Source organism: Balaenoptera acutorostrata, chromosome 8, assembly GCF_949987535.1.
Source record: "Balaenoptera acutorostrata chromosome 8, mBalAcu1.1, whole genome shotgun sequence".
In the NCBI taxonomy this organism is placed as follows: Eukaryota; Metazoa; Chordata; class Mammalia; order Artiodactyla; family Balaenopteridae; genus Balaenoptera; species Balaenoptera acutorostrata.
The window spans coordinates 66090309-66111176 of record NC_080071.1 but is presented as its reverse complement, the minus strand read 5'-3'; the positions used below and the strand labels follow the sequence as shown (position 1 = coordinate 66111176).

Below are 20868 nucleotides of genomic sequence, written 5' to 3'. Positions count from 1 at the left end.
ATTAGATTGCTGGGGCAAGGGGTAACTTGCCCTAATAACTTAGAGTTACTTAAAAATTGGGTTCCTAATGATAGGCTCCTAATAGCAATATCATCTGTTACCTACACACGTGATCCTTAAACGTAATGGACATACACTTGGGAAAAATCAGTGTTTACTCAGCTATTCAACTTCTATTCAGTTTTCATTAGTTATTACACACTCTAAGAAAATTTTAATCAGGTAGGTATGTGCTGAAGGTAGGAGAGGTCTAATGACAAGCGCTGAAAGGTGCTATTTCACTTGCACATAAATTATGGTAGAAAAACATCTTATTCTAAAGTACCACCAAGGTACCACAGAAAGTATCAATTTTAAATGTGTTCATTTCAGTTGTGAATTTTGCTGTATACCCACCAAAAATCATAAGCCATAAGTATTACTTTGTTCCATGTACGTTACCATTTATATTAAAAACTCATGTACTTTCTACATCCAGTATCTGAATCCACATTATACCTTCCAAGTATAGGTCTCTCAGGTTAGCCACGGATGCTTTGTCTAATAAACTCAGGGGACTGAACTGTGATACACACACACACACACACACACACACACACACACACACGAACTGCAAGCTGAGTAAAAAACAGTTAAGAGGGAATTCCCTGGTGGCGCAGTGGTTAAGAATCCGCCTGCCAATGCAGGGGACACGGGTTTGAGCCCTGGTCCGGGAAGATCCCACATGCCGAGGAGCAACTAAGCCCGTGCGCCACGACTACTGACCCTGCGCTCTAGAGCCCGTGCTCTGCAACAAGGGCAGCCACTGCAATGAGAAGCCTGCGCACCGCAATGAAGAGCAGCCCCCGCCCGCCGCAGCTAGAGAAAGCCCGCGTGCAGCAGCGAAGACCCAATGCAGCCATAAATAAATAATTTCTTTATTTATTAAAAATATCAAGACAGTAGAAATAGTCCAAGATATCAATTATAAAAAAAAAAAAAAAGTTAAGAGTGGTAAGTAGATTATGTAGGTACATATGATTAGGGATACAATTTTAAGAAATTATTCATGTATGGTTATATGTAAGTATAAAGGTTCAAATGGAAAACCATTAAGAACAGATTAAATATGATTTAAAGTATTCTGAATTATGGTTACAGAAGAGACAATTTTTTTTTTATAATGTGGGATCCCTGTATAAACCATAAAAGACACAGGAAATATGATGCCAACGGGTCAATAAGCTCTTCAAACTGTTAACAGCTTTCCATTTTCCTAATCACTGCTTAATATAATTTAGCTACAGATGTGGCTTCGGTGGCTGACAGAAAACCCCAGTTAGTGATTTCACAGCCTTACCTCTAAGTTCTGTGCTCTTTCTTTGCTAAGAGGAGGGAATAGAACATTCAGGTTGTTGTCATGTGCTAAGGAGCGAAGGTCAAAGTAGTATTTGGCATACACACTGAAAGGAACATTAACATTAAACTCAAGTAGCTCCAGGAAGTGCCTTTCCATCTCATTCCTGGGGGAGGAGGAGAAGACAAAACCAACACAGGACAATTTTAGTCAACTGGGCTATCTTCAAAAATACCATTCTGAGCTACTAGGATGGCTCTAAATACTGTTTTGAAACAAATAGTGGCTACCCAGCTGGATTAATACCCTAATGTTCAAACAAGGTACAGCTATTTGTGGTCCTTTCTGCGTCCCAGCACTTTGAGTCTGGGACAAGGGGGAAGAGGTTATGGCCCTCTTATGCACTCATGCTGCTGACTCAGGGGCTCATTCTTCAGAGTTCCATTAGTGCAGCTGTACGATTCATGCTCCACACTCACTCACAAGGCCCCGCTATAGTGATCAGATGAAAGGAATGATGGATGCTGTTTATTAGCTCTGAAGAGCTTGCAGACATTTGCACCGGGCTGAGGACAGGAAGGGGCTCACTGAGGTGGAGACGAGCCAACACCAGGAGTGGGCACATCACCACGGCAACAAATGGATCCCTCGAGAGCCACTGCTATTATCTCTGAGGGGGGAAAACTCTTGAGGCAACAAGGATTCATCTCAAGTAAATAAATAAATAAGCTACATTCGATGGGAAAGGGAATCCCCCCACCCCCACCCCGTGCATGGGGCTGTGTCAAAGGGCATAATGCAAGTTTCTGTTCACCTTAAAACCTTACTAGGGTGAGTTGTCGTCACCATGACAGGACAGGATGCACTTTTTAAGCTTAGGAAGGCAGTAAGATTATGTCTCAGCTAGACTAAACCCACTTTACGATACGACCTCTGATAGAGCAGTTGTTTCCCCCGGTGTTAGGAGAGCAGCCCAGAATGTTCAGACCTACCGCCCCTTGCCAGGACAGACTGCACACGCCCACAGAGGGCGAATTCAATGAAGTGGGAAAGTAGAGTGCTGGGAGCAGCCTTCTGCTATATGACCATATCCAGCCATTTGCTTGCCAAATGTTTAAGTAAATAAATATAGAATTAGAGTAAATCTTACCACTTTCCACAGCAATCACTTTAGAGAGTTGATTATATAAAAATGATAAATACCCAAACAAACATGCAAGTGGCTTATTTTACAATACATTTGGTTTCTTGGTTTTAAAGTGTTAATAGTTTATCCATTGGATAAATCAACAAATGCTCCATGTTCTCCTGTATGGAGAGCAGAGTATGAGCAGAAATGAGGTTTCTCATTTGTTGAACTTTAAACCTAACTGAACCTACTTCCAAAATTCATTTCCTGTTCATACGGCCAGAAGTCTATAGAAATGTAAATCAGATAATGTTTTGATAATCAGCTAATCAGGACTTAATTTACTACAGGAATAAATGCACTTCACTATCCCTTTTATATTTTCTCCACTAATACATTTTAATTGTGTGGAAATACAGTACTTCATAGGATTAACATGTCTATTAATAGAGCTTTAATCACTGAAGAAAAGCATTATGCCTACAGAATATGCATCGTCTGTGTTTTTTGCTGTTTTTAAATGGCTAGGTGGCTGAAGAGCCTACCACTTACAGGCGCGCAGCAAACTGTCTGAACAGCAGCTGCTCAGTTTAACTTACTCTTTTGAAGGGAAATATATATTTAACAAGACACAGAGATGTTAGAAAGTTTTAAGGAAAAGCTGATAGACAGCAATTTTTCAATTCAGACTCAAAATGAGACCATTACAAAGAGTAGTCAACGGCAGAGGGATGAAACAAATGTGTATTAAACACTTTGTTGTAATGCTTTCCAACTCCCAAAGATCATAAACAAAAGCAGCCTATTATAAACATAACTCCTGGTGATTCTCCGTTCTACACAGAGAAGCGTTGTTTAGAATTAGTTTCTTCATAGCTGGACAGTGCCGCCAATGCTCCTGGGCTCAATGTCTATGAACACCCACACGTTTCCCTGCATGTTCTCTGATGTTGTACCTGGAACCAGAGCCCCAGTCAGCTCAGTTGCAGATTCTGAGAAAATTTCAGCTGCCATCATGGCAGGGATGGTGTTCACGATTACAAATTTTCCTTCCTTCAAGGGACCAGTTTAAAGACTGATGATAGTGTTGGTCAACGTCACTTTAGTTTCTGCAACTTCCAAAAGTACTTCTATTCATTTCAAATTCATTATCTGCTGTTACACTGTTTGCTAAGATTGCTACCAGCAATATCACCATGACCACCTGGTTTACATGATCACCAAAGTGGGCATTTTCGCCAAAAGCCACTTTGACAGCTACTGACAGTCACTGGTCCCTTCTCTTAGTCACAACTTTCCTCGCTTCAGCTGTAAATATGCACTTTGGTAATTGTGAATTATCTAGAGTAAGGGGCAAAGGTAACAAAAACAAACTCTTGCCCCTGCCTGCCATCTTGATCGGCCTCTGCTGTCCAATATAATCAAGAGGTGTCCTTTCACATTTTCCTGAATGCCACCCACAAAGACAGGTTCACTGTCAAGCGGGCACTTCGAGAGTCTACTGGAATTACCTCTCTGGCTCATCCTGCTTCCCACCCTTGGGGCCCTTCACCAGAGCCAGATTGGAAGCCTGGCGTTTCATGCCAATGTGAGCGTGCCATCTGTGAGCAGAACCTGCCTAGTTAACTCAAGGCCCCACAAAGTGCCGCTGTGTTTGCTGAGTGCCCTGGGTGAGGCCCCAGGGATGCTTCCCGGACTACCTGAGAGGTAGGTGTTTCCTAACTCAGCAGACTTTAGGGGAGGAGACAGGAACACAGGGATCTGAAACCTTTATATGTGGCTACCTGTACATCATAGTTTCTGTAACAACAGAACCTCAGATCAAAAGGAGAAAAAGACCAGCAAAAGCAAATACACAATGTGTGACTCAGGTTGAAATTATAACCTGTCAGTAGTCTAGAGGCCCTAAGACCTTAACAGTGGCCACTTGCTTCAAAGACCAGGCATGTGCCCCTTAAAAATGGACTGGACCTGGTAGACAGCTTTAAGAAAGCTGTGAAGTTACTTACTGTACCATGTTGTTCTGGTAGTGAGCTTGTAAAATGTTTGGCAAAAACCACCAGAAAAATAATTTCTATTTATCAAGCAGAATATTACAACAATAACACATCAAGACCTACCAATTAATGAGGGGAAATACAAATTGTTATACTACAGCTAGATAGAAAGAAGTCTGTAATTTTATGTCTATTTCAGCTCTCTGCACAAGGTAACCTTTCTTAAAATGTAACATTTCTTAAAAATGTAAACTTTATGAGAGCAAATGAGGTATTGGAAAATGGTTAGAAAGTTCACGGTAACCTTACAAACTCACATGTCCTCAACTGTAACGTCCTTGAGGATCTGGCAGTAGTCCATATTCCATACAGCCAGATCGTTCCAAACCTTGGAGGCAAGAAGAATGGCTCCCAAAACAATTCTTTTCCAGTTAGTGGGGCAAATGTCGATCTCAGCATAAGTTAAAAGCCTTTCTAAGTAAACCTGCAAAAGTAGAGCACTGATCTTTGATTTTAGTTCAGTTTAAGTGCTGTGATAAGAACTGTTAGGAATGACAGATTTCATCTCTTTTTGACACCCCTTTTATTCCTAGGTTCTACAAAGACTTTGCTCAGCCAAGCCAAGGCCAGAGGCCAGGTCACAGTTGTAAGTCAGATATTTCTGTTAGTCTGATATTTCTACGCTGCCCGTGTGAATTTCCAACCCAATTTTGGTCACAGGAATGAAAGGACATCTCAGCAAAGGGCATTCTAAAGACACGCATTGTATTATTACCTTCCCACTTGTCAAGGGCAGCACATACAGCCCAGTGTCGACTTCAACTGTTCAGTAAATGCTTGAGTGCCTATCACGTGCAATGTTAACTACAAGACTGGTGGTGGTTGCATGGCGATTTTACATAACGCTTGAGTGTGTAAAATTCTGGTAAGATTGAGCACATCTTTACCTTCTCTTCAGAGTCACCAGTCCTTTTGTGGCATGAACTTGAAGATAAAAACGGGTGGTCAAGAGAGCCTCCCAGTGGCTGCTGCGTGGCACAGCAGGACAGGCAGTCCAAAGGGGCTTGACAGCTGGCAAGTATTCCCATATTTTAGTGCCTTTTTAAGGAACACACATGCATACAAAGGGTAGTCCTTTTCATATCCCCAATTTTTCACATCTCCATTATCATTTCATTATTCATTTCTGTCTTACATAATCTGCAGCTTAGTCAATTCTTTTGGTTTTAAGGTGGGAAGACCTGCCTGTGTCTGTATCCCTGGGGCTCCTCTAAACCTGCCGGTTTGTGAGATGATTTCATGGTTTCTTTTACATGTATCCAATGTCTACCCTACAAAGAACTGGATGGAGTTAACAGCTGAGCAAAGATTAGAGAGGTAAGCTGTGATTTGTTGTTACCTCTGTAGAAGAGTGTATATGCCATTTGACAAAAAGAAAAATGTCCAGTTTTAAAGAGTCTGTTTACTCTCTGAAGGGTTATCAGATTGACAGCTCAGATTCGCCCATGCCCTCCAAACTCTACTGTGTTTTCAAACACGGGTATTGAGATTATATGTTCTTAGTGAAATTCGGCTCCCATTCCCCAAAGTACTCAGCACTCTCTAGTACCCTAAGAACGACTCTCCCCGCAAGGTTCAACTCTCTACTTTATGGGACTAATCAGAGGCACTGAAACGACACTGGCAATCTCTCAACTTCCTCTCACCTTTGTACTGGCAAACTTGGTACACGTGCCGATATTCATTTATCCCACTTGCCCTCCTGTCTCGGAGGAAGCGAGATTTCTTTCTTTTCACTGAAGCTAACTCTCCTATGAATGAAGTTGATCCCACCTCACTTCTGCAGAGCACTGTGCCCACAGTTAGTCTCTTTTTGAACAACTTCTCCCTCTCTGTCAGAGGCTTCCTCCAGTGTGAACGCTTCCATGTCCCCAGCCTGTCCCCCACCGCCCCTAGACGGCGTCCTCAGGGCTGAGGCCAGCTCCTCATCTCCCATCCTCTCCTTAACCCACTTCAGTCAGCCTCCTGCTGCTACCACTCTACAGAGACTACTCTTGCCGTGGTCACCGGTGCCTTCACACAAACAACCCACAGCTCTTCGTCCCAGAGCTCCACTCCCCAGGCCTTCCCTCATAAATGAAAGAGCACTGCCACACGCCCAGTCGCTGAGACCAAAAACCTGCACTTGAGTGTATCCTGCTCCAATCTGTTAGAACTTCTTGTTATCTCTACCTTCACTGGTACCCTGACCGCTTTTCTGTCTGTCACTTCTGACTTGTATCGCTGCCACTGCCTAACTTCTCTGCCTCCCAACAGACTACAGTCTGTTCTCCCCAAAGCAGCCAGGAGAGCCTCTTAAATTAAGAGTACTTTATGCGCCTGCTCCAGATCTGCCAGAGGTTTCCCATCAAACAAATACCTTCTTCCCGTGGCCTGCAAGTTACCAGGCCCTGTGCGGTACGGCCTTGTCCTTCCGTGACCTCATCACCTATGCTCTTTCCCTCATTCCCCGCTCGGATCACAATGGCCACCTTGCTTTTCCTTGAACACACAGAACAAGTTCCTGTCTCAGAGCCTTGCACTTGTCCCCTCTGCCCGTAATGCCAGCGTACCTGATCTTCCTCAGTTCAGCCAGGTCCTGGGTTCAAACATTACCTCTTTAAAGAGGCTCTTCCTGAGCTTTCTAGTAAGCCCCTCTAATCACTTTATCCCTTTACCTTGCTTTCTCTTCATGGTTTTTACCACTACTTGAAATAGTCATCTTTTAAAAAACACTCATTAAAAAAAAACACTTATACTTTGCTATACACCTGAAACTAACACAACACTGTAAATCAACTGTACTCCGATAAAAAAAAAAAAAAAAAAAAAAATTGACGTCTTCCACACTTGCTCCATAAAGGCAAGAACTTTATTTATCCAACTTGTTCTCTCCTCCACCCCCCACATGTAGAAAAGTGACACAGAGTAGGTATTCAGTGACATGGTATTTATGACATGAGCAACTTCTTGGTAGCATTTAGCGTTTGGACCATACTCTCCTTCTTGAACCTCTCCTGGTGTCTCTTAGGGTTCTCTGCTGGGTTTCCTACCACTGTAGCCACTCCTCTGGGGATCTGTCCCTTAAGTGCTGACAGTCCCTACAGATCTATCTTCTACCCACTTTTTATTTTACATACTTTCTCTGCATTTGAACAGCTAGACTTAATTCCCTCCCTCTAGCTCAGATTCATGCTCCAATCCCATATATTCAAATGATTACTAGACACTGCCATTCTGCTGTCTCGCAGGTACATCAAGCTTAACTTGTCTACAAAGAAATGCCCCTCTTCCAACCCAAATACTCTCCTTCCTGCATTTCCTAGCTCTCCATATGCAAGCACCATTCCTGCCTCTCTCAAGCATGTGCTAAGCACTCCAAGTGGCCTGTAGCTCCAAGAAAAGGCCTGTGTCTGATCCAGTACCCACTGAGGGGTGTCTTTTCAAAAGGACAAGCCTCCTGTCCTAAATTCTGCCTTGATAGGAGCAGGCAGTGAGTGGCCTAAGTATTCCTTCCCTGCAGACCACGCAGCTGACTTTCCCCCCTACAGGTTTGCTATAGGGAGGAGTAAAACAATCCCAACTACCTCTCACTTCAATATGATTTATTATTCAAATGATAAAATCTTACCATAGGAATTAGGAATGGATGACAAAAAGGTCCTTACACAGCTGTAGCTTAGCAGGCTAACTAGAGTAAAGCCTTCTGAAGTCCTACTGGCACCCTAGTCCTGGGCAACTTCACATGCAGGCAATAAGAGGACAGCAGGGATGGTTAACACCATTATCCATTACCCAAGGAACAGAGAACTGAGGGCAGTAGTTCTCAATCAGGACACACATCAGAACTGCCTAGGCAGTACAGTCTGGGACTCAGCTTCAAACTACCCGGAACCTGTTTCTGCCTGTGGACCAGAGCGTTCAGTTATTGCCCCGCCCTACCACCACAACATGCGTCGTCTGTGTGTGCGTGTGTGCACTGTGCGTGCATGTGTCCCCTCAGGTGTGGAAGGAGAAACCAGAAATCTCTCCTGCTGCCTTTAATAGCAATTGTTTTGTGATGAGAAAAGCAATGGCAACATTTTAAATCATAATGATTATTAAAGCTCAAATGTGTATACTTTACTTTCTTTTGATAGGTTTCTCTTAATAAAGTTCTAATGATCATTTCAGGAACCTACTTTCATTTGGGAAAAACAGGACCATACCATGTGTACAAGACAGAAATTTCTACAGATGCTTTATGAAAGAAAAAATATCTTACCAAAGTTACTACTGCACATTCAGCAGTTAGCAGTGCGGCACTAAAAAGCCTATGAACAAATCTGTAAATGAATTTGTGTTCAGGATCATGCTCGAAGTATTCCTCTGGAATCTTTTCTCGCTGAAAGGAGAAAAAATGCAATTTAAGTATCCATGGAAGAAAAATACTTAAAAGTACCCTTAAGATAGCAGTCTTCACACTTGGGCCCACGTGCCCCTTAAAATAATTTTGATTGGGTGACATGTCTTGTAGTCTTTTAAATATAAACAATGGGATCCTAAAATACCACAGTGATCCAGTACTCACCACCATTCATTAAAGAAAAATACAGGCACAACCGCAGAAAATTTATGTATTTCCACGTTCCTCCCCACAGAATTCTAACCAAATGTAAACTATTGGGTTGGCCAAAAAGTTCATTTGGTTTTAAGTAAAAATAAAAGACACAGTTTTCATTTTCACCAAGCATTTTATTGAACAATATATTCACTAACCAAACAAACTTTTTGGCCAACCCAATATTTTTAGGCTCAAAAGTCTTGCTGATCACCATATGTCATACTTTTCTGTCATCAACTTTGAAAACACATTCCCAGTGTCCTGTAACCATAAGGCTCGAAGAATGCGCTGTCCTGTACAGCAGTCGCCAGCCACGTGTGGCTACAGAGCACCCGAAGAAGTGAATTTTAAAACTTTGTCATTTTAATTCGTTTAAAATTTAAACAGTTTTCTAATTTTCTTCTTAGAGGCCTTATCATATTAGGTTTATTTACAAATATTTATATTGTTTGATGCTATGGAAAATCATCCTTTAAAAAGATACATTTTCTGTTACTTGGGTATGTTTACTTACCTGCTCACTATTCATACAAAGTGCAACTCGGTTCATATCCATCAACCCCTTATACAACACGCCTTCGGGAAAATGACTAGACACAACATGGCGTGGGGAAGAAGACTTAAAGGAAGATGAATTTGACTTCGAGCTGGAGGAAGTAATTTTCTTCTAGTAATTAATGTCAAAGCAAATCAGCATGAAATAAACACAACTGTACAAGAGAAAAATACAACTTCAATAAAACTGACACTTACTGTGAGTGGATGTAATCTCTCATCAAAAATATCCAAGGATCTATCTGCATCTCTATAAAATAAGAATGTGCATTTAAAAAATTAATTCAGGAGTTACTATCTTAGTAAAATATCTGCTAGGAGTAGAGAGAGGGGTAGAGGAAGCTTAACCTTCAACAAAGCAAACAGTTTTATAAATTCTTCTCCTGGATTCCACCCTTAGAAAGGTTTCCTGAGCTATTTTTACTCAGCACATCAACTTCTGTGAAATCTTTTCTACAACAACCAGCCAGAGTTGCCTCTATAAGCACTGACCCTCCCTAACAGGCAATGCTAGTAAACCAATATATTTTCACTCCTCTAACCTCACACTGGAATATGCAAGAACATTTTATAAAGCAGTGGTGGTGGGCAATAAATTCTTCTAACTTCAATGAATGTGAATATGAGATTCATGGTTTTTTCCCGTTTTTTTCTCTTTAGTTCTTTATATTCTTATTGTGTATTTCTTCTTGTCTCTTTTAAATAGTTTGAGTTAAAAATGTAATTGTCTTTTTATTTTAAAAGAAACCAGGCTTTTTAATTTAAAATTTCACCACACTAATACACTGCGCTCACTTGAACAGCGGTTCTCTAAATGTGGTCTGCAGGCCTCTGGGATTCTCCCCTATCCCCTCCTTCAGGAGGCCCAAGAGGTCAAAACTGCTTTTATAAGAATACTAAGACACTACCTGCCCTTCACATTGTGTGACATTTGCTATGGATGTATAAAAGCAAAAGTGGGTAAAACTGCTGGTTTCTGAGCATGAATCAAGGCAGTGGTACCAAACTGAATTAGAGGTCATTCAATTATTCACTGCCACTTGCAGTTAAAAATCTGCTTGAAGAACATCCTTGATAAAAGAGTAAAAATTAATAGTGTTCTTAAACCTTGGTCCTTCTTTTTAGTATTCTGAATAAGTGGAAAGTATGCATTAAGCACTTTTACATACTGAAATATGGCTGTGTTAAGGAAAAGCACTTGTGACTTGGCGGTAAGTCATTTTTTTCATAGAACACCATCTTTATTTGAAACACTTTTTTCATCGAACACCATCGTTATCTGAATGTACAACTGACACAGTCATTCTTTCAAAAATGAACAAAGTGAGCCTGTCACTTCAAGGAAAATAACTCTAAAGTTATTTGTTGCCAATGATAAAATTCAAGCCATCAAGCTAAAAATATCAGGATTTTTGGAAAACTTCTACCTTCTATTGTGAACTTGACAACTTCTCAACACTTAAAAGACTTTTCTGGTAAGACTGGTGGTGATACTAATAACAAAAGTGAGTTTTTGACACTGTCTAAAGAAATGTGAACCAATACTTTCCAAATGACCAACGTATAATATTATAATGTCACGTACAGGTAAAAAGATCTACTCAGTATGCATGACAGATCAATGGGTATTAATTTAACATAGTATTTATTACAAGTTCATTGATATGATTTAGAATTCCATTTTAACTAATTTAAGAAACTAGCACATGCAGACTTTTGGTACAGTATCAAAGAATATACCAAATTATCTGAAGGCTTTAAAAATACATCTTTTTCCAACTATATATCTGCAAGCGGCTGGATCTTCTTCATATTGTTTCTTCAAAACAAATGACTGAAGACAGAATAGATATGAGAATCAGCTGTCTTCTATTAAGGAGATACTTTTCTCTCAATATTTTTTGTTGTGGAAAATAGTTATTTTTCATTAAAAAAAAAAATGACTTATGTTAAACACTGGGGTTCCCAAGCAGGGGTGATTTCGTCCCCCAGGGGACTTCTGGCCATGGCTGGAGACAGTTTTGGTTGTCGTCATGTGGAGGGAAGAAGGTGCTACTGGCATCTAGTGAGTAGAGGCCAAGGGTGCTGCTATATATCCTATAACACACAGGACGACACCCCACAACAAAGCATTATCTAGCTCAAAATTTCAATAGTGCTAAGGCAAACCCTGTTTTAACATACAATGGATTTAATTTTTTAAATTCTCAATTTCAATTTCTAATACAGTAAATTATCAATATAACCCATATAAACAAATACTCTTTGGGATGCTCAGTAACCTAAGAATTAAGGGTCCTAAGATAAAAATAAATGATTCACTTCTATATTGTAATAAAAGCACTCTAATAATAAAAGCTTATGCCAGTAACATCTATAGTTATTACCTAACACTAAACTTGATACCTTGTAAATTAATTAGCTGGAATAACAAGATAGGTTTTAAAAGAGCTCACCTGTTCTTTATGTGGTAATATATTGCTAAGGTCATACTGTGGAGGAAAAAAAATACATTGTAATAACTGACTTTTATCATATCAGGCCTGAAGACATTTTTAAAAAGGGGTTAGTTAGCAAGGAGGGAAGACCTTCCAGAGGCCCAGTGGCCCCGAAATCCTCTAATTCAGAACAGTACCACATGGGTGCTTTCCCCCTTGTTTTAGGTTCTTTAGCTTTTAGCAAAATTAGGAGACCCAAAATGCTAGATATGCTGTTAGAAGGCATGTTTTGGTTGATTATTATAATATATAAATTATTACATATTTCCCCTGTCATTTGTCCTTCTACCCACAAAACCTTCTGTCCTGTACAAGTTATATCTATCTATACACATGCTTAAATTTAAGCCATATAGTAGTTGTTTGTGTGTGGGGGGGTGTGTGTGTGTGTGGTTTTTTTGTTAGCCCCTGCATTTCAGTTGATTTAGTTCGCTATCCACCTACCCATCCGTTTTCCATTATTTCCCTAAAAGTAAATAATAAAAGTGCTCTATACCCAAATGATTTAAAATCACTTTTACATAATTATTAGAAAATTTAATAGCAAAATTTTATAGCCACAAAACTGATGATAGGTCTAGCTATCCCGAAATAAGCAGTGCTAATAATACAGCATAATACTACACAGTATACTATTAATGACAGGTATTTCCAAATTATTTTAAATAAAGTATTAATGAACAGATAGATACAAGTCCTTAGGTAGTCTTTTTTAAGTTACTATATTCCTAAGTTATTCACAGATGTTGTATATTAGGCAACAAAGGGGTTCTCTGGTTAAGTTATATGCTCCCCTTTGTTCTCAGTGTCTAAAATGAAACTCAAAATAATTGAGGGAAGGCAAATCTGAATTTTATAACAGGTCTATAGAATCTTAGCACTTGTATAAAGGCCTGTAACACCGTTAGCATCAAAGATGGATACTTCTATAGTGCTTCAAAGTTTCATCTTCAAATTGATTTTAAAATCACAGCATTAGAAGTTTTATGATGGAAAGGACCACTGAACCGTAGATGACATTTAATTAAACAACCCATTTTACAGATAAGGGAACCAAGGCTTAAAACTGACTTACCTAAGGTCCCACTAATTATCAGAAGCAGTTCTCTTTCTCCTGCCCTCTAACCAAATAGTGGCTCCCAAGCTCAGCTGCACACTGGGATCATCTGAGAAGCTTTAAAAACTGCCTGGCTTCTGCTTCAAGATGTTCTGATTTAACCGGCACTGGGTATGACTTGGGCATCAGGACTGTTTTTAAAGATCCCCAGATGACTGCAGCGTGCAGCAAAGTTTAGGGATGAATGAGTTAGGGTTAAGATCGGAGAATCACTCGGGATGCTTTTGTCCGTATAATCATGCTTCACATCATTCCCCATCTTGTCAAAAGGTGTGTGTGCGTGGGTGAGAGAGAGACAGACAGACAGACAGACACACAGACACTGTGTCTTGGAGGCGGGGGCAGGCGGGTGGACTTTGTGCATCCAGAAACATATATCTTGAAAAGTTGCATAAGTGATTCTAATAAGGCTCACCTACCCCACTGAGAACAACTACCCCACTGAAAACTAACCCCATGATAAACATTTTCAAAATCATTCCTAAAAGCCAATTGGCCCTATTAATTTTCTCAGTAAACCTTTATTTCACCAATAATGAATGTGATGAATGATCATTTTTAAAACTGAATGAGAGCAAATTAAAATTTACTGTACTTCCAAAAATTAGACTAGGTCGGGAAAAAAAAGGATGAAACCTACTTGTCTGAGCAAGGTTAATCTTCTTTTTTTTTTTTTAAATTTTATTTAATTTTACTTATTTTTGGCTGCATGGGGTCTTTGTTACTGCGCGCGGGCTTTCTCTAGTTGCCAAGAGCGGGGGCTGCTCTTTGTCGTGGTGCGCGGCCTTCTCACTGTGGTGGCTTCTCTTGTTGCACAGCACGGGCTCTAGGTGCGTGGGCTTCAGTAGTTGTGGCACACGGGCTCAGTAGTTGTGGCTCGCGGGCTCTACGGCACAGGCTCAGTAGTTGTGGCGCACGGGTTTAATTGCTCTGCGGCATGTGGGATCTTCCCAGACCAGGGCTCGAACCTGTGTCCCCTGCGTTGGCAGGCAGATTCTTAACCACTACACCACCAGGGAAGTCCCTGAGCAAGGTTAACCTTCAAAGTACTTTTGAATTATATACTGGACATCAGACTCTTTTGAATTCAAAAGAAGCTGCGACTCTAGCCAAAGTAGAGTGGTTTTGGTACCCACAGATTCAGTGTCTTGGCTGAATAAAAACATTCAGTGATTATGTGATAAGTGCCCAAACTCAGGACTTTAGAGATGGGGCTCAGTTTTTGCTGAAACATGATTTGACTGCAACTATTATTGTAAGCAACAGAGGAAAGTTACATTATTATGACTGTGAACTTGCTGTCTTTAATTAAAGTAGAAGTTACTGATCATTTAAATAGCTAAAAAAAAAGCTGGCACATTAAAAACCAATTAAAAATATAATTAGCTTATAAAATTAAGACAACAAATAAAATTAAGGATAAGGACATTAATATTTTCAAATAGCATTTCCCAAACTGTGTTCTGGAAAATCAACATTCATATCCTAAGGAGATGTTAATGTTTCGTGGACAACCGCGAGGGAGGAGGCAAGAAGCTCTGCATCCCGTTTGGTTTTTTTCTCTTAAATAAGCTTGAAAGGTTCATCATTAGGGTGTTTTGAAAGTGCATCTCCAATTGTGGACTATGAGGTGCTCCCAGAAATTAAAGAATAGTTTCCGTCATCATGACACTGTTCGTGTCTCCTTAAGTATAAGCCTGACCACAGCCATGTTTCCGAAACCTCACCTCTTTTACTGTTCTCTGCTGTGATTGATACAGTGTGTTGGAGATATATTTATAAACAAAAATTAAATGTGTCTATTAAGTTAAAACCTCAGTTGAACAAATTTCATCTACAAAGAAATTAAGCTTGAGTGTGTATTTCTTAAGACTGCTTTGATATATTCTCCCCCTCTTTGGGGGACAGGAAGGAGAAGTAAAATTTCATACAGAAATAGTGCAGGAAAAAAAAAAATGCACAGTGGGATAAATCTGACAAAATCCAATTAAATTTAAATGCAGATTCGCTTTGGTGCCAGTAGGGGACAAGCTGTTCCTTCTTCTAAGAGTAGCTTCCAAAGTAGTATACATTGTTTGAGGACTACAACTCATAAAGAAATAATTTTTTCTAGAAATAGCCAATAAAAAGTACCTCTCTTTCTCATTATGTTCAACAATGGCTTAACAACAGAAATGCGTCAAATAAAGATTTATACTTTTTCTGGGATTTCTTATTTGCTAACTGGCTTTCCCTTCTATCATGCGCTCTAAGATTAAAATGGAAACTGAAAATTCATATTTAGGTCCTTGAAATCAATATATAGTTGACACCAGTTTTTTAACCTGATCACTGAAAAGGACAATTCAAATGAATGAAATTATGTATGGCTAGGATGCTTTTAGCGATAAGGGGGTCTGTCACTCAGCCCTTGGCAACCTAGTTGTACTCACCATTTTACTGTGGTTCTAAGATTAGGCTGGCTGACTGTGCTGTCATCTAGAAATATTGTTGAGCATGAGCTATACTTTTTAGTAAGCTGCCCTGGAGATACCTGAAGGGGAAGGGAAATAGAAGAAAATGTCACAGTAAGTTAAACCTATAAAGTGTGTTTTTTTTCCTTGGTTAAAATGTCAAACGATAAAGCATTAAGATTTTTCTTACACTCCATGAACTGCCTGAGTGTGATATCATGTGCAGCTCTATGGGAAACCTCTATACTCTGACTTCCACAGACGAGCTTTGAGAAATGGGTTATAAAATGCTGCCTTGGTATAGTACCTATAATCAAACCTGGCAAGCACCTATTATACATTACCTTTATAATAATGTAAAAAGTTTAGAATAAGATTTCAGGGTTTTTTCCTTAAGCAATGAAATGCAGCTGAGATTTCCTATTTCTATTCATTTACTACAATAAAACGTAATGCTTTCTATAATACCGATGTAGGAGCATTTCACTGCAGTAAATGAACACCAATAATAAATGTATTAGTTCAGGAGACAGTGTGACGAAACAAACGTTTTCGAATCAGAGGCTGGGCATGCCAGGGCTGCTCTATCACTAAAAAGCTGGGGGCCATAAGTCTCTCTGGGCCTCAGTTTCCTTATCTGGAGGACAAAAAGGTACTGCTTAAAGATTCTCTCGCATCCAAAAAAAAACGGATAAAACAACTCTGAGAATTTAACTTCTCACTTCATGTTTAAGTAAGACTGCCATTACATTACTCAAGTGAGAACCTCAGAGAATACTTTCCATTCATTTCAAAATTGTACTAATTCTGTTCTACGTGTTATTTGACACTCCTGCCTCACCCATGCTGCTCTCTGCCTGCAATGCCTTTTTCTTCCTCCTGTCCCAGCAAGCTTGACCCCATCTTCCTCTAGGATCCCTTTGCCAGCAGGCACACCACAAAACTTCTCACTTTCTTTCTGCACACTCACACATCTAATTTACCAACCGTTCCATGGTCTCAGCTGCTTGCATAGTACCACCCTCTTAAGTAAACAAGCTTCTCCAGGTTAGGAAGATTCTTCTCCTACCTCCAGCTACTGAGCACAGAATCTGGGACAAATTAGGATTCAACAAGTGTTTGAGAAATTATTTAAGATCAGTTACAACTGGAGGTAAATCTTACTAAAGATACAAATTCGTGAGAATTTATCTACAGTGGTGTTGGATAGGTGACAAAGAACTTTTTGAGACCCTCTAGAGAATGAACTATCTTTAAAACACTTTAGAAGTATCCATTTATTTGTGAAGAGCCCATGAACACGGCAATAGTCAAATACTAAAATGGCCTAAACTATGTTAGGACAACTCTCTTCCTTAAAGTAAGGCCAATAACCAAATCCCAATCACTGAAAGCCACTGGAAGGAAGAGTAGCATTCTTTAATACCACAGAATACAAACAATTTTAAAGCTGGGTTTTGTTTTTGGTTTTTGTTTGTTTACTAATTCAGATGAGCCTTCCTTCCTCCTATTAATATAAAATAGTTTTCACCATGCTGTCACACTCTCCCATCAATGTCCTCCACAAATACATGAAAGGTGAGGCAGGGAGAAAATCTAGTTGATGCTTTTTAAAATACAGAGCATTTAAATAAAAATTGCCAGTATCCAATAATCAGAAATATCCAAATGGCATATATAAAACACCATTTTGCTTGTTTCAGATGCTTTATGCAAAGCCACTTATTCCTTATTAACAAAAAGTTCTAGATGTAACATATTTGAAAAGTATCACTATTTGGAAGACTAATTTCTCCTTCAAGCTAGAAATGTTTTAAACTAAAACTCTGATATGGTCCTTAAGCTATTTGGTTAATGTGTAATTTTAGAATCTCAAAAAACAGATACAGCATGAAAAATGAAAATTCACTCATTCAAATACTTTGATTCTAAACGAAGCAGGTTATCTTTTAAGGTCACTACTATTAGGGTATAATATGACATACACTACACGTAATAAAAGTCAATTCTGACCAAAAATCTATATATATGAGGGGAATAAAAATAGTAAGGAAATGTACCAAAATATAGACTAGTTGGTAGAGCTTTGGGTGCTATTTATCCTGTTTTCCTCTATTAAAAACTTTTTTTTCTATTATGAATGTATATTGATTTGTCTTTGGAAATATTACTGCTAAAACATTTAAAATTTTTAATTAGATGTGGTCTATAGTCCTATGGGGGCTCATTTAACGTATCAGCAACTTACAGTCTACTGGCTCGATCCTACAAAAGAAACACTTCCACAGGCCTACTCCTGAAACTATTCAAACTTTCCAGCATCTACTGTTCACTAAAGGATGGCAGAATTGAAGCCTCTGAGCAAAGCCTAGATATGTTAGCTGCCAGCAGATTACTTTCCTCTCATCTTGCTTGAAAATTTAAGATAACTGTCCTTGATGATTAAAGCCTTACCATTGCTGGCTCACAACCTCAATAAACTGCACTGACACACATAAGGGTATAAAATGCAAATACAAAAAAAAAAAAACAAGTAGCAAAAAACACTACTGACAGTTTAATGTTCATAGGTATTATTTCAATTGGTCACTGAAGAAGAGTATTTATCTTCATTCAGCACTAAGGACAAAATACGTGGACTTTTACCATCTTTATAAGGGGAAAGGTTGCTTAGTAGACTTCAGGTTTAATGGTGAAGACTAGAAAATAATCATACCTAGGAGGCTCGTAAGTAACAACCCTCAAAGCTTATCATTAAAGGTCAAGTACCTGTTGAAATCCTGCCCCCACCCAATGACTCTTCCCATTGTGCCTACTGCCTCTGATTTTAACCCATTAAAAGAATAAAGCTGGAGAGAGCGAGAGTACGAAGTGCGGCAACCCGAGTCATGGCAGGACAGGCATTTAGAAAGTTTCTTCCCCTCTTTGACCGAGTATTAGTTGAAAGAAGTGCACCCGAAGTTGTAACCAAAGGAGGCATTATGCTTCCAGAAAAATCGCAAGGAAAAGTATTGCAAGCAATGGTAGTAGCTGTTGGATCAGGCTCTAAAGGAAAGGGTGGAGAGATTCAACCAGTTAGTGTGAAAGTTGGAGATAAAGTTCTTCTCCCAGAATATGGAGGCACCAAAGTAGTTCTAGATGACAAGGATTCTTTCTTATTTAGAGATGGTGACATTCTTGGAAACTATGTCGACTAAAATAAGTCACTATTGAAATGGCATCACGTGAAGCTGCCCGTTCCCCCAATGGCATCACGTGAAGCTGCCACTGAAGTTCTGAAATCTTTCATCCTGTAAATAATTTCCGTGTTTCTTTTATAATAAAGTAATGATATCCAAACTAATGATATTCGGTGTCTCTGAAATTTAGTTCTCTCTGTATTGATTTAAACATTCCCAAATAAAAGTATATAAATGAAAAAAGAAGAAAAAAAAGAATAAAGCTGAAGTTCACTTTTTTCTTCCCCCTTTTCACAAGTTTTGGATACGTTTATTAAGAATCAATGACTTTAACTGAAAAATCTGTAATACTCCATCTATGTTGCACATTAATGGACAATATGGTAGGGTGAGTGGTTTGAATAGAATTCATACTCAAGGCCTTAGTAGAAAAGTATAATATTCTAATTATAGGTATAATCAAAAATATTGTCTGAATTAATATCGTTAATTATATTGAATTAAACTTCAAACTCAGAACCTATATTCAAAGAATAAATCTAAGTTTGAGTAGACTGACTACAAATCTATTTCCTCTCCCCCTTCTTTCAGATATCATCTCATTAGAATTAAAGGCATTTTTTAAAAAAGCTATACATAAGACAGGATAAACAGCAGATGATTTTTAATGTTTGAAAGGTGAAAAGACTAGATAAAGGAGTGGTAACTGACATGGCAGAACAGAGGAAGCACAACCTTGGTACCTACAGAGAGTGACTAGGACAGGAACAAGAAAACCAGTTTGTCTTACAGAACCCAAGGCAGGCTCAGAGTTCAGAGGCGTGGTCCCCAAATCCTTGCAGTGAGGCCCATCAGTTAAACGAGTTGTCCAAGTGATGCTTCCAATTAGATCTTAACAGACAGCCAAGGACCATCACACGTTTGAGGGAAGCCCCCAACACGTAAGAGATCAAAACAGGAAGAAGGAATGGGACTTCCCTGGTGGCGCAGTGGTTAAGAATCCGCCTGCCAATGCAGGGGACACGGGTTCGAGCCCTGGCCCAGAAAGATCCCACATACCACAGAGCAACTGAGCCCATGCGCCACAACTACTGAGCCTGCGCTCTAGAGCCCATGAGCCACAACTACTGAAGCCCACACGCCCTAGAGCCTGTGCTCCGCAACAAGAGAAGCCACTGCAATGAGAAGCCCACGCACCCAGCAAAGAGTAGGCCCAGCTCACCGCAACCAGAGAAAGCCCACGTGCAGAAACCAAGACCCAATGCAGCCAAAAAATAAATAAATAAAATAAAATATAAGGATGCTTTAAAACAAAACAAAACAAAACAGGAAGAAGGAATTGATGGGAGTGATAAAAACTCAGGAGCAAATGAAAACTTGAAATTGCATCAGTGAAAAAAAGAATGACAGGATATAAGAGAACTCTATAAATTGAAAATAAGGTAGACAAAACAATATATTCAATAGAAGGATTAGAGCACAGTCAAGGAAATCGCCAGGAAGCAGGACAAAAAGACAAAATGCAAAGCAGGAGGGGAAAAAAGTTAGCCATCTGGTAAGTCTAAGACTTCCAACATCTGAATAATAGGAACCTGGAAAAAAAAAACAGAATATCAAAGAAACACACAAAAAAGGTCTATACCAAACCAAATTATGAAATTTCAAAATCCCAGGGAGAGGGAAGGTACTAAAAGGTTCCCGAGAAGGAAGGGATGGGGGAAAATGACTAAAATCGGTAATGTACAATGTACCATACAATGTCAACAGGTTTAAGAGCAACAGTGTAAATGAGAAGATGAGAGGGAAATGTCTTTAGAACTGCAAAAATTAGTTTCAACTGAGAATTCTATAGTTTATCAAACAGAAGGAGTTTCAGAGAGGCTAGATCTCTATAAACTTTCTGCCCATGTGCCCTTTTCCCAGGAAAATGTGCTCCAGTACAACAAGGAAGTATAACAAGAC

At 39.4% G+C, this 20868-nt stretch overlaps 1 protein-coding gene and 1 long non-coding RNA gene across 3 annotated transcripts in view; one reads left to right on the top strand and one right to left on the bottom strand.

The window, feature by feature from the left end:
- Window positions 1-20868, bottom strand: part of LOC130708671 (cyclin-Y-like protein 1) — a 34288-nt gene that overhangs the window by 757 nt on the left and 12663 nt on the right. The window contains exons 4-9 of one of the 2 annotated variants that reach the window (XM_057550903.1): window positions 15707-15807; window positions 12116-12151; window positions 9858-9909; window positions 8766-8885; window positions 4780-4946; window positions 1340-1502 (exon numbers count right to left, since the gene is read on the bottom strand). In XM_057550903.1, the coding sequence (XP_057406886.1) occupies window positions 1340-1502; window positions 4780-4946; window positions 8766-8885; window positions 9858-9909; window positions 12116-12151; window positions 15707-15807 (639 nt within the window). The remainder of the gene's footprint in view (window positions 1-1339; window positions 1503-4779; window positions 4947-8765; window positions 8886-9857; window positions 9910-12115; window positions 12152-15706; window positions 15808-20868) is intronic. The other variant, XM_057550902.1, reaches the window with a different exon arrangement.
- LOC130708672 (uncharacterized) lies at window positions 3941-8807 on the top strand. The gene is made up of 4 exons (XR_009008975.1): window positions 3941-4172; window positions 5056-5108; window positions 5802-5839; window positions 8675-8807. It is a non-coding gene; the product is annotated as an uncharacterized LOC130708672 (long non-coding RNA).